Genomic DNA, 14,251 nt, shown 5'->3' on the forward strand with positions numbered 1-14,251 from the left:
GACAATAAGTCATCCTTTTTTGCAGCTAAATACATGCCCTCCCCCTCACCCACTCTTTGCTGTGGGCAAACTCTTAAACCTCTATTCCCAATGTAAGCAAGGAAACAACAAAATATGTTGCAGGCCGCAGGATAAAAATTTTGGCTAGCTCCATTTTGTCTCCTGCTGGTTGGTGACAGCTTTTTTTAACCCATGCATTGATGGAGCCTTTTCAGGTGTTATCGTGTGTCATTTTTTTCCCCCCTTTATCGGTTGTTAAATTATTGGTTTGGTCATTCGTTTATTTACTGGCTCGCAGGAGAATGCCAAAACTACACAGGCTATTTACGTTTTATTTTATTTTTTTGCCTATTTTTCGGGATGGCATAACCGCCGACGGGCCACTCAGCACTGTCTTATATCCCCCCCCCCCACCACCCCCTCTTCTTTCCCAACTCTCTCCTCCTGGCAATCTGCTGCCGTGACAACCACAGGAAGTACAGCCGACCATATGACAAGCCAACCCTTTCATTTCGTGGGGAGCATTCCTGCACACACACACAGTTTGACAGAGATGCACAGATGCAGACACACTCTGACTTAGACGCGCACACACACACACACACACACACACACACACAGTGCTGGTCCACTTTGCCCTGGCGTGTCACACAGCGCTGCCCAGGTGGGCGTCTCTTGGTCGGTGCCATGTCCAGAGGCTAGCGTGCGCCCTGATTGGCTCTTCTCCTTTCATCGCTCATTCCTCATTGGTCGTGGCTGTTGTACTTTGTCTCTGTGGAGTTTTGTTGGTCATCTTCAACTCACCAAGCACCCGCAAGACATTAATCCTCTTAATCAGATGGACGTATTGCGCATTTTGTTTACTAAAAAATAAATAAATAAACAAGACGGTCATGCCAGACTCCTCTCCATCAAAGCAAAGACTGGCCCTGGAATAACTGCCAAAGCCCCCCCCCCCCCTCCCCCTACTTGAAATGTTCAGACGTCATCCAAACACAAGATGAGCTGGTTAATGGCCCTCATTTAAGTTGCTCCATTAAGCTCCTCAAATGCTTCAAAAAACGACAAAAATGTCACTCAAAAGGGCCTAAAGGCGCAATAATCCTCATTTGGATCAGCAGCAACTTCCGATACGTTCCGGCATGCCCGAAAAGTCAACCCATTTTTATAAGCGTGTCCTGATGAAACTGGATGCATTTGTACCACTTTTCACCGACTGACACAAGATCCAGTCAATACAAAAAAGTCAACGTGACTGAAATTGAACAGGAAGCTTGCTTGCGGTTCAGAAGTGGACATTTTGGTCGATTTCTCCGGCTCGGAATTTGATCTCAATCAGCCCCAGTTGGAAAGCCTTCGACGAGCAAGTCCAAACCATTTGGACTCGCCATTTCATTTTCAAATCATTCGATGCATTGCGGTGGCATCTGCGTGGTCATCGGCACAAAACACTCTCCGGCCTCTTCGGCCGCCCACTAATCTTCCCCCGCTCTCCTCAGGGATGTGAGGCGACTGGTGGTGGCCATGTCCCGAGCGCGGCTGGGCCTTTACATCTTCGCCCGGGTGGCGCTCTTCCAGAACTGCTTTGAGCTGACGCCCGCCTTCAACCAGCTGACGGAGCGCCCCCTGCAGCTGCACATCCGGCCGCATGAGTACTACAGCCAGGAGCAGCCGGTACGTCGGATGGATGGATGGGATAAATGGACGGATAGACTGATGGGATGGATGGATGGATGGACATATTGGAAAGATGGATGGGATGGAGCGATAGATCGGTTGGGTTGGATACACAGACGGATGGGTTGGATGAGGATTGGATGGGTGCACGGGCGGATGCGTTGGATGACGGACAAAAAGACAGATGGAATGAATGGATAGATGAATTGATGGGCTGCATGGACAGATGGATGGGTCGGTTTGATGGATGGATGGATGGAGTAGGTACTCTGTGTCCACCGCCTGTCTTGGCTCTATATGCAAATTCAATCTCTTATTGAATCTCTTAAGAAATTCAATCTCAAAAGTTATTATTAACCCCCCCCCCCCCCCCACAATCTCCCGAAAGCCCATCACATCGGTCGTCTGGTTCAACATGTCTGGCCCTCCAAGCATGTATTGGTGCGCGTGTCCAAAATAGGCCCGGGGGTCGCTGACACTTCCTGTGACCGGAGAGTGTTGGCTGGGCCCCACCGGGGGGGACAGCTCTTTTGGGCACACACATGCGGCCCCCGCTTAAGCGCTCAGTAAAGCTCAGTCTGGAAGCCTGCCCCACCACAAGCCGATGCAGATTTTCCAAGTCTTCCGGTGGCTGGCACACTGCGCCGAGCTGTCATGGTCAACAATTCCAAGTCTTGGTGTAGATACGTGCATGCCATCACTGTCCTGTGAAAAGCATCGAGAGTAGACGCCGGTCTTTTTGTTTAAAAAAAAAACAAACAAAAAGAAAGGCCTCCCTTTACGCCATTGGGGGAAAAAAAGAACAACAACTAACACGGCCTCCAATCTATTCGACGCCTTGCCTCTGTTAACCGTCGAGCGTGACATCCAGGCTAATTATGAACATGTACAATAACTGCCATGCTTTTTTTCCCCTTCCACCGTGTCACAACTGGAATGTTGAAGGTTTTTTTTGTTTTGTTTTGTTTTGTTTTGTTGTTGTCGTCATTTGCAGAGAGATGCTACGGACCAGCCGGACCAGGTGGTTCAAAACATGCCTGAGATGGCCAACCTGGTGTACAACATGTACATGCACATGATGCAGACCTCACACAAGTACAGACAGGTAACAAACGCTCCTCATTATTGAGTCGGGGTTCGATTGGGCGCTTGAGTTTGTCACCATCCAAATTTCAATTGTCACTCTCCCTCTTCAGCAACAGGAGCAACTAGCCAAGCCTCCGCCGCAGGCCGAGCCAACTGACAGCTCGGCGGCCAGCTTGAAGGACGGCGCGACGGCCCCGGAGCAGGAGGAGGAGGCAACGGCCCCGGAGCAAACCCCCATGGAGACGGAGAGCCAGAATGGAGCAGGGGAGATAGCGAAGGGAGAAGGCGACGCCGCCCACCAAACGTCTGAGGCAGACACCAGCGGGCAGGAAGTAAAGCGGGAAGCCAACAAGATGCCCGAACACCCTGGACGGGACAGCGACAGCGACGATGAGAATGAGGACTGTCGAAAGGGAGTAGATGAAAAGCAATAATGGAGGACGCTTAGTTGGACTACTTGAGAGGACAAAGTGGATCCTTTTTTTTTTTTATAACCATGGTTAAACATCATGTCACGCCCATTTTTAGTCATTTTGAATAAAAAGAAAGAAAGAAATACAAGTGAGAAATGTTCTTTATTTATTCACATCGGACACATTATTGGGTACACCGGCTCATTCACATTCAGATATTCGCATGAGAATTTCAGCCTGTAACAAAATAGTATTTAACTGAAGTTGAATCAATTTGCATATTTGTTTCTGTTTTTTAAAAATTTATCATAGGTACATTTTGAATTGAATTGGAACTTTTTTTTCCGCACATACTGTATAAACTTAGTAATGTTACGGTAGCTTCCAGCGTTCTGCTTTTTCATAGTTATGACTCCATACTTTTTTATACAGTCTTTTCATTTTTTTGCAGCAACTTTTGCAATTTCATTTTTGTTTGACCATTTTTGACAACATCCATAAAAATGCAACTTTATCCCAGCCAAATGTTGACGGTTTAACAGATCAGAAATTGCTCCAACTGAAATGTCCGTTGCAAAGCTTCACAATTTACTTATTTTTCCTCCCCGTGACGGGAGGAAAAACCCCATGACTGCAATCTTAATGTTGTGTAGTCACATGAATACGAGCATTGTGTAACATCCTCCTTCTGGCTTCACTAGGACTTGGGCGTTCACCCTCCTGGCACTAACTGAGCACCTCGGCGTCGGACTCAATTATTTCATTTGAGTCGGTGGGACGCGACTCGCGGGGCAACCGACGACCGAAGGACGAATCTGCTGCTGCTCCTGCGCTGAAGGTGAACATGTCTTATCTTGTCCCGCGACAGGTACTGATTGGCTTTCATTGCTACTTTTTCCTGCTGAGCGCGCGCCTCCTAATGACGTGGAGCGGGTCCAACCGCTGCTCAAAGTGTGCTGCGACAAAAGCGTTAGGGTTAAGATTGGGGATGCGCTCGGGTAAGGTTCAGTTCGTGTTTCAGTTCAGGGTGGTTACCGTTACTGTTTGGGTAGGAAGTGAAAATAAATTGTGGGATATGACACACGAGCAGTTCAACTGTGCGGATGGAGCGCCTTTGGTTCCTCATCAGGATGAGTCATTCGTGTGAATGTAGCAGACTGGTGAGACGCTGAAGTCTGAGTGCTCACTTAGCAGGATAGTGATAGTCGTCTTTTTTTTTCATTGGATATGTGTGATTTTGGGATGTCCCGTACACTGCTCTGTTAAAAAATGCTTAAATAAGACGACATTCCCAAAAATATTTGACATTGTTTTATTGTCCATAACCGGTTATTCGACAAAATGAGTCCTTTTCATCAAATGTTTTTATGATCATATTGATCAGAAGGGCTTTTTTGAGCCAAATTCTACTTTTCGATCAACCAACCTCCCGCGATCGCCCAGTTCCATCACATTTACACTCAGCACTTGGTTTATTTCTCCCCTTAAAGCCTGAGGGCGTTTGCTTTTGACCACATTTTTCACGGTGTTATCTGGGATACAAAATTACAACAACACTGCGGAATGACTTTGCATGGAGAATTAGTTTGGGGGAACGAGCAGTCTTCAAACAGGAGTCTGTTATCACTGTTGGCAAGTGATGCCAACTCATCTGCTCTTAGGCCACAGTAAAAAGGGACGCTAAAACCAAACGTTTTTCAAGTATTGCTTGTAAACTAGTTCAGTAATACAACGTGGAATCATTTTTTAAAAATTAACCCCCAATACATGGTTTGCAAATCAACACAAACTTTGGTGAACATGTGAAGAGATGCAACAGAAAGTCAGCCATTTTGGTTTAAAGCCGCCATTTTGAGAAAATGCCAGGGCTTCAATGAAAAAAACATTGGCCAATTAAACTAGTTTGTCTGAATAAATCATATTTACATGAAGATATCTATTTTAACAGGACACACGAAAAAGTGTCTAGGAAGCTTTGCCTAAAATTTAAGAGGAAGTTACCTATTTGGGTTATAAAACCAAATTTGGGGGTGAATTCCAGGGCTCGAAAGTTTGGAAAAAAAATAGCTCCCTCACCAGTTTTACAGATCCAAATTGAATTTGGTGTACATGTTCACCATAGCAAGGCGCATAAAAAAAGTCTCAAGGAACTTTGCCTGAAATTTAACAGGAAGTCAGCCATTTTGGTTCTAAAACCCAAATATTGGAGTAAATTCCAGGCTTTGAAATTTTTGAAAAGAATAGTCCCTTACTCCAAGATACACAGAGCGAGACAGAATTTGGTGCACAAGTTTATCAGAGCAAGGCACACGAAATACTCTCAAGGGCCAATGTCCAAACTTGAGCAGAAAGGATGTTGATTTCAAACGGTCCTGCTAGGATTTTTTTTTATTTTTTATACCATTTCCATCTGCTTTGGGCACAACACAGCGTCAAAATCCACTGATCGTTTTAAGGAGTCGCCATTGAAGCTTTTGAAACGATGCTAACATTTATGGTTGTTGTTTTTTTTTTTTCCAGAGCAGGATGGCGAACGCCAGCTCGTGTTTGTGGTGCCTGGTGTGGCTGGTGCTGCTACTGTTCTTGGGCTGGCCCATCAGCATCACCCTGGGGGGTCTCTACGGCCTCTTCAGCCCCCTCACCACCTGCCTGGGCCTGGACCGACTGTCCGACCTGCTGCTGGAGGGTGCCAACCTGGGCCGCACCTGCGCCCTCAACATGAGGCACTGCAAGCCACTGTGTTGATTTATTTATTTTTTTGGACCGTGTCCCTGATGCCACGGCGATGTCAAAAAAGTTTGACACGATGGCGGGCGTGAGCATGGAAGCGAGCATGTGTTTGTCATTCGGCAAGATTGAAAGGGGCTTCAGAGGGTCGAATTTGCGATGATGCTGCACAGAGAAGATAAGAATTGAACAATGGCGGCGCTCTGACTTGTAAATGCAAACTTCTAATGCGATTAAACCTGCTTTGAACTGGTGCCTGCGTTTGCTGACTGAATGTTTCTTCGTCACTTGGTTCATGGGAGGAACTCGCAAAAGCTTTACGCTTGGCCTTCCTTACATACAGTACTTGAATTTTTTTTAAGCATTTTTCAATTCAATCAACCATGTATAGTAAGGCGTTTTAAGCCGAAAAAAACGACCATGTATAGTAAGGCGTTTTTAGCGGGGAAAAAAGACAGAAAAAAACGACCATGTATAGTAAGGCGTTTTTTGCTGAAAAAAAAGACCGAAAAAAAGCGACCATGTATAGTAAGTCGTTTTTAGCCGAAAAAAACGACCATGTATAGTAAGGCGTTTTTAGCCGAAAAAAACGACCATGTATATTAAGGCGTTTTTAGCCGAAAAAAACGACCATGTATAGTAAGGCCTTTTTAGCCGAAAAAAACGACCATGTATAGTAAGGCGTTTTTAGCCCAAAAAAACGACCATGTATAGTAAGGCGTTTTTAGCCGGAAAAAAACGACCATGTATAGTAAGGCGTTTTTAGCCGAAAAAAACGACAATGTACAGTAAGGTATTTTTGGACAAAATTTTTAGCCGAAAAAAACGACCATGTATAGGAAGGCGTTTTTGACCGAAAAAAACGACCATGGATAGTAAGGCGTTTTTAGCCGAAAAAAACGACCATGTATATAGTAAGGCGTTTTTAGCCGAAAAAAACGACCATGTATAGTAAGGCGTTTTTTGCCGAAAAAAACGACCATGTACAGTAAGGCGTTTTTAGCCGAAAAAAATGACCATGTATAGTAAGGCGTTTTTAGCCGAAAAAAACGACCATGTATAGTAAGTCGTTTTTAGCCGAAAAAAACGACCATGTATAGTAAGGCGTTTTTAGCTGATAAAAAACGACCATGTATACTAAGGCATTTTTAGCCGAAAAAAACGACCATGTATAGTAAGGCGTTTTTAGCCGAAAAAAATGACCATGTATAGTAAGGCGTTTTTAGCTGATAAAAAACGACCATGTATACTAAGGCATTTTTAGCCGAAAAAAACGACCATGTATAGTAAGGCGTTTTTAGCCGAAAAAAATGACCATGTATAGTAAGGCGTTTTTAGCCGAAAAAAACGACCATGTATAGTAAGTCGTTTTTAGCCGAAAAAAACGACCATGTATAGTAAGGCGTTTTTAGCTGATAAAAAACGACCATGTATACTAAGGCATTTTTAGCCGAAAAAAACGACCATGTATAGTAAGGCGTTTTTTGCCGAAAAAAACGACCATGTACAGTAAGGCGTTTTTAGCCGAAAAAAATGACCATGTATAGTAAGGCGTTTTTAGCCGAAAAAAACGACCATGTATAGTAAGTCGTTTTTAGCCGAAAAAAACGACCATGTATAGTAAGGCGTTTTTAGCTGATAAAAAACGACCATGTATACTAAGGCATTTTTAGCCGAAAAAAACGACCATGTATAGTAAGGCGTTTTTAGCCGAAAAAAATGACCATGTATAGTAAGGCGTTTTTAGCTGATAAAAAACGACCATGTATACTAAGGCATTTTTAGCCGAAAAAAACGACCATGTATAGTAAGGCGTTTTTAGCCGAAAAAAATGACCATGTATAGTAAGGCGTTTTTAGCCGAAAAAAACGACCATGTATAGTAAGTCGTTTTTAGCCGAAAAAAACGACCATGTATAGTAAGGCGTTTTTAGCTGATAAAAAACGACCATGTATACTAAGGCATTTTGAGCCGAAAAAAAGGACAATGTATAGTAAGGCATTTTTAGCCGAAAAAAACGACCATGTATAGTAAGGCGTTTTTAGCCCAAAAAAACGACCATGTATAGTAAGGCGTTTTTAGCCGAAAAAAATGACCATGTATAGTAAGGCGTTTTTAGCCGGAAAAAAACGACCATGTATAGTAAGGCGTTTTTAGCCGAAAAAAACGACAATGTACAGTAAGGTATTTTTGGACAAAATTTTTAGCCGAAAAAAACGACCATGTATAGGAAGGCGTTTTTGACCGAAAAAAACGACCATGGATAGTAAGGCGTTTTTAGCCGAAAAAAACGACCATGTATATAGTAAGGCGTTTTTAGCCGAAAAAAACGACCATGTATAGTAAGGCGTTTTTTGCCGAAAAAAACGACCATGTACAGTAAGGCGTTTTTAGCCGAAAAAAATGACCATGTATAGTAAGGCGTTTTTAGCCGAAAAAAACGACCATGTATAGTAAGTCGTTTTTAGCCGAAAAAAACGACCATGTATAGTAAGGCGTTTTTAGCTGATAAAAAACGACCATGTATACTAAGGCATTTTTAGCCGAAAAAAACGACCATGTATAGTAAGGCGTTTTTAGCCGAAAAAAATGACCATGTATAGTAAGGCGTTTTTAGCTGATAAAAAACGACCATGTACAGTAAGGCGTTTTTAGCCGAAAAAAATGACCATGTATAGTAAGGCGTTTTTAGCCGAAAAAAACGACCATGTATAGTAAGTCGTTTTTAGCCGAAAAAAACGACCATGTATAGTAAGGCGTTTTTAGCCGAAAAAAACGACCATGTATAGTAAGGCGTTTTTAGCTGATAAAAAACGACCATGTATACTAAGGCATTTTTAGCCGAAAAAAACGACCATGTATAGTAAGGCGTTTTTTGCCGAAAAAAACGACCATGTACAGTAAGGCGTTTTTAGCCGAAAAAAATGACCATGTATAGTAAGGCGTTTTTAGCCGAAAAAAACGACCATGTATAGTAAGTCGTTTTTAGCCGAAAAAAACGACCATGTATAGTAAGGCGTTTTTAGCTGATAAAAAACGACCATGTATACTAAGGCATTTTTAGCCGAAAAAAACGACCATGTATAGTAAGGCGTTTTTAGCCGAAAAAAATGACCATGTATAGTAAGGCGTTTTTAGCTGATAAAAAACGACCATGTATACTAAGGCATTTTTAGCCGAAAAAAACGACCATGTATAGTAAGGCGTTTTTAGCCGAAAAAAATGACCATGTATAGTAAGGCGTTTTTAGCCGAAAAAAACGACCATGTATAGTAAGTCGTTTTTAGCCGAAAAAAACGACCATGTATAGTAAGGCGTTTTTAGCTGATAAAAAACGACCATGTATACTAAGGCATTTTGAGCCGAAAAAAAGGACAATGTATAGTAAGGCATTTTTAGCCGAAAAAAACGACCATGTATAGTAAGGCGTTTTTAGCCCAAAAAAACGACCATGTATAGTAAGGCGTTTTTAGCCGAAAAAAATGACCATGTATAGTAAGGCGTTTTTAGCCGGAAAAAAACGACCATGTATAGTAAGGCGTTTTTAGCCGAAAAAAACGACAATGTACAGTAAGGTATTTTTGGACAAAATTTTTAGCCGAAAAAAACGACCATGTATAGGAAGGCGTTTTTGACCGAAAAAAACGACCATGGATAGTAAGGCGTTTTTAGCCGAAAAAAACGACCATGTATATAGTAAGGCGTTTTTAGCCGAAAAAAACGACCATGTATAGTAAGGCGTTTTTTGCCGAAAAAAACGACCATGTACAGTAAGGCGTTTTTAGCCGAAAAAAATGACCATGTATAGTAAGGCGTTTTTAGCCGAAAAAAACGACCATGTATAGTAAGTCGTTTTTAGCCGAAAAAAACGACCATGTATAGTAAGGCGTTTTTAGCCGAAAAAAACGACCATGTATAGTAAGGCGTTTTTAGCTGATAAAAAACGACCATGTATACTAAGGCATTTTTAGCCGAAAAAAACGACCATGTATAGTAAGGCGTTTTTTGCCGAAAAAAACGACCATGTACAGTAAGGCGTTTTTAGCCGAAAAAAATGACCATGTATAGTAAGGCGTTTTTAGCCGAAAAAAACGACCATGTATAGTAAGTCGTTTTTAGCCGAAAAAAACGACCATGTATAGTAAGGCGTTTTTAGCTGATAAAAAACGACCATGTATACTAAGGCATTTTTAGCCGAAAAAAACGACCATGTATAGTAAGGCGTTTTTAGCCGAAAAAAATGACCATGTATAGTAAGGCGTTTTTAGCTGATAAAAAACGACCATGTATACTAAGGCATTTTTAGCCGAAAAAAACGACCATGTATAGTAAGGCGTTTTTAGCCGAAAAAAATGACCATGTATAGTAAGGCGTTTTTAGCCGAAAAAAACGACCATGTATAGTAAGTCGTTTTTAGCCGAAAAAAACGACCATGTATAGTAAGGCGTTTTTAGCTGATAAAAAACGACCATGTATACTAAGGCATTTTGAGCCGAAAAAAAGGACAATGTATAGTAAGGCATTTTTAGCCGAAAAAAACGACCATGTATAGTAAGGCGTTTTTAGCCGAAAGAAACGACCATGTGTAGTAAGGCGTTTTTAGACGAAAAAAATGACCGTTTTTAGCCGAAAAAAATGACCATGTATAGAAAGGCGTTTTTAGCGGAAAAAAAAGACCGAAAAAAACGACCATGTATAGTAGCGTTTTTTGCTGAAAAAAAAAACAGATAAAAACGACCATTTATAGTAAGTCGTTTTTAGCCGAAAAAAACGACCATGTATAGTAAGGCATTTTTAGCCGAAAAAAACGACCATGTATAGTAAGGCGTTTTTAGCCGAAAAAAAAAACGACCATGTATAGTAAGGCGTTTTTAGCCGAAAAAAACGACCATGTATAGTAAGGCATTTTGAGCCGAAAAAAACGACAATGTATAGTAAGGCGTTTTTAGCCGAAAAAAAAAGACCATGTATAGTAAGGCGTTTTAAGCCGAAAAAAACGACCAAGGCGTTTTTAGCCGAAAAAAACGACCATGTATAGTAAGGCGTTTTTAGCCAAAAAAAAAGACCATGTATAGTAAGGTGTTTTTAGCCGAAAAAAAAAGACCGAAAAAAACGACCACGTATAGTAAGGCGTTTTAGCCGGAAAAAACGACCATGTGTAGTAAGGCGTTTTTAGCCGGAAAATAACGACCATGTATAGTAAGGCGTTTTTAGCCGAAAAAAATGACCATGTATAGAAAGGCGTTTTTAGCCGAAAAAAATGACCATGTATAGTAAGGCGTTTTTAGCGGAAAAAAAAGACCGAAAAAAACGACCATTTATAGTAAGTCGTTTTTAGCCGAAAAAAACGACCATGTATAGTAAGGCGTTTTTAGCCGAAAAAAATGACCATGTATAGTAAGGCGTTTTTAGCCGAAAAAAACGACCATGTATAGTAAGTCGTTTTTAGCCGAAAAATATGACCATGAGGCGTTTTTAGCCGAAAAAAACGACCATGTATAGTAAGGCGTTTTTAGCCGAAAAAAATGACCATGTATAGTAAGGCGTTTTTAGCAGAAAAAAATGACCGTTTTTAGCCGAAAAAACGACCATGTATAGTAAGCCGTTTTTAGCCGAAAAAACGACCATGTATAGTAAGGCGTTTTTAGCCGAATAAAATGACCATGTATAGAAAGGCGTTTTTAGCGGGAAAAAAAAGACCGAAAAAAACGACCATGTATAGTAGCGTTTTCTGCTGAAAAAAAAGACCGATAAAAACGACCATTTATAGTAAGTCGTTTTTAGCCGAAAAAAACGACCATGTATAGTAAGGCGTTTTTAGCCGAAAAAAACGACCATGTATAGTAAGGCGTTTTTAGCCGAAAAAAATGACCATGTATAGTAAGGCGTTTTTAGCCGGAAAAAAAGACCATGTATAGTAAGGCGTTTTAAGCCGAAAAAAACGACCAAGGCGTTTTTAGCCGAAAAAAACGACCATGTATAGTAAGGCGTTTTTAGCCGAAAAAAACGACCATGTATAGTAAGGCATTTTGAGCCGAAAAAAACGACAATGTATAGTAAGGCGTTTTTAGCCGAAAAAAACGACCATGTGTAGTAAGGCGTTTTTAGCCGGAAAATAACGACCATGTATAGTAAGGCGTTTTTAGATGAAAAAAATGACCGTTTTTAGCCGAAAAAACGACCATGTATAGTAAGCCGTTTTAAGCCGAAAAAACGACCATGTATAGAAAGGCGTTTTAAGCGGGAAAAAAAGATCGAAAAAAACGACCATGTATAGTAGCGTTTTTTGCTGAAAAAAAAAGACCGATAAAAACGACCATTTAGAGTAAGTCGTTTTTAGCCGAAAAAACGACCATGTATAGTAAGGCATTTTTAGCCGAAAAAAACGACCATGTATAGTAAGGCGTTTTTAGCCGAAAAAAATGACCATGTATAGTAAGGCGTTTTTAGCCGAAAAAAAAGACCATGTATAGTAAGGCGTTTTAAGCCGAAAAAAACGACCATGTATAGAAAGGCGTTTTTACCCGAAAAAAAAGACAGAAAAAAACGACCATGTATAGTAAGGCGTTTTAAGCCGAAAAAAATGACCATGTATAGTAAGGCGTTTTTAGCGGAAAAAAAAGACCGAAAAAAACGACCATGTATAGTAAGGCATTTTTAGCCGAAAAAAATGACCATGTATAGTAAGGCGTTTTTAGCCGAAAAAAACGACCATGTATAGTAAGTCGTTTTTAGCCGAAAAATATGACCATGTATAGTAAGGCGTTTTTAGCCGAAAAAAACGACCATGTATAGTAAGGCGTTTTTAGCCGAAAAAAATGACCATGTATAGTAAGGCGTTTATAGCCGAAAAAACGACCATGTATAGTAAGGCATTTTTAGCCGAAAAAAACGACCATGTATAGTAAGGCGTTTTTAGCCGGAAAAAACGACCATGTATAGTAAGGAGTTTTTAGCCGAAAAAAAGACCGAAAAAAACGACCATGTATAGTAAGGCGTTTTTTGCCGAAAAAAACGACCATGTATAGTAAGGCGTTTTTTGCTGAAAAAAAAGACCGGAAAAACAACCATGTATAGTAAGGCGTTTTTAGCCGGAAAAAACGACCATGTATAGTAAGGCGTTTTTAGCCGAAAAAAACGGCCATGTATAGTAAGGCGTTATTAGCTGAAAAAAAGACGGAAAAAAACGACCATGTATAGTAAGCCGTTTTTAGCCGAAAAAACGACCATGTATACCATGTATAGTAAGGCGTTTTTAGCGGAAAAAAAGACCGGAAAAACGACCATGTATAGTAAGGCGTTTTTAGCCGGAAAAAACGACCATGTATAGTAAGGCGTTTTTAGCCGAAAAAAATGACCATGTATATATAGTAAGGCGTTTTTAGCTGAAAAAAAAGACCAAAAAAAAACGACCATGTATAGTAAGGCGTTTTTAGCCGAAAAAAAACGACCATCTATAGTAAGCTGTTATTAGCCGAAAAAAATGACCATGTATAGTAAGGCGTTTTTAGCCGAAAAAAATGACCATGTATAGTAAGGCGTTTTTAGCCCAAAAAAATGACCATGTATAGTAAGGCGTTATTAGCCGAAAAAAATGACCATGTATAGTAAGGTGTTTTTAGCCCAAAAAAAGACGGAAAAAAACGACCATGTATAGTAAGGCGTTTTAAGCCGAAAAAAAAGACCATGTATAGTAAGGCGTTTTTAGCCGAAAAAAAAGACCATGTATAGTAAGGCGTTTTAAGCCGAAAAAAATGACCATGTATATATAGTAAGGCGTTTTTAGCTGAAAAAAAAGACCGAAAAAAATGACCATGTATAGTAAGGCGTTTTTAGCCGAAAAAAACGACCATGTATAGTAAGGCGTTATTAGCCGAAAAAAATGACCATGTATAGTAAGGCGTTTTTAGCCGAAAAAAATGACCATGTATAGTAAGGCGTTTTTAGCCGAAAAAAATGACCATGTATAGTAAGGCGTTATTAGCCGAAAAAAACGACCATGTATAGTAAGGCGTTTTTAGTCGAAAAAAACAACCATGTATAGTAAGGCGTTTTTAGCCGAAAAAAAGACCGAAAAAAACAACCATGTATAGTAAGGCGTTTTTAGCCGAAAAAAACGACCATGTGTAGTAAGGCGTTTTTTGCGGAAAAAAAAGACCGAAAAAAACGACCATGTATAGTAAGGCGTTTTTAGCCGAAAAAACGACCATGTATAGTAAGGCGTTTTTAGCCGAAAAAAAAAGACCGAAAAAAACGACCACGTATAGTAAGGCGTTTTTAGCCGGAAAAAACGACCATGTATAGTAAGGCGTTTTTAGCCGAAAAAAACGACCATGTATAGTAAGGCG

At 40.6% G+C, this 14,251-nt stretch overlaps 1 protein-coding gene across 1 annotated transcript in view; it reads left to right on the forward strand.

Moving 5' to 3' along the window:
* The window catches only part of aqr (aquarius intron-binding spliceosomal factor), a 42,105-nt gene extending 35,948 nt beyond the window's left edge, over positions 1 to 6,157 (forward strand). The window contains exons 34-38 of the mRNA XM_086127724.1: positions 1,500 to 1,674; positions 2,672 to 2,782; positions 2,874 to 3,324; positions 3,878 to 4,014; positions 5,697 to 6,157. Coding sequence (XP_085983850.1) covers positions 1,500 to 1,674; positions 2,672 to 2,782; positions 2,874 to 3,197 — 610 coding nt within the window. The 3' untranslated portion in view covers positions 3,198 to 3,324; positions 3,878 to 4,014; positions 5,697 to 6,157. The remainder of the gene's footprint in view (positions 1 to 1,499; positions 1,675 to 2,671; positions 2,783 to 2,873; positions 3,325 to 3,877; positions 4,015 to 5,696) is intronic.
* The last annotated feature ends 8,094 nt before the right edge of the window (positions 6,158 to 14,251 follow it).

Source organism: Hippocampus guttulatus, chromosome 13 (assembly GCF_054856545.1).
Source record: "Hippocampus guttulatus isolate MCC_2025c chromosome 13, RoL_Hgut_1.0, whole genome shotgun sequence".
In the NCBI taxonomy this organism is placed as follows: Eukaryota; Metazoa; Chordata; class Actinopteri; order Syngnathiformes; family Syngnathidae; genus Hippocampus; species Hippocampus guttulatus.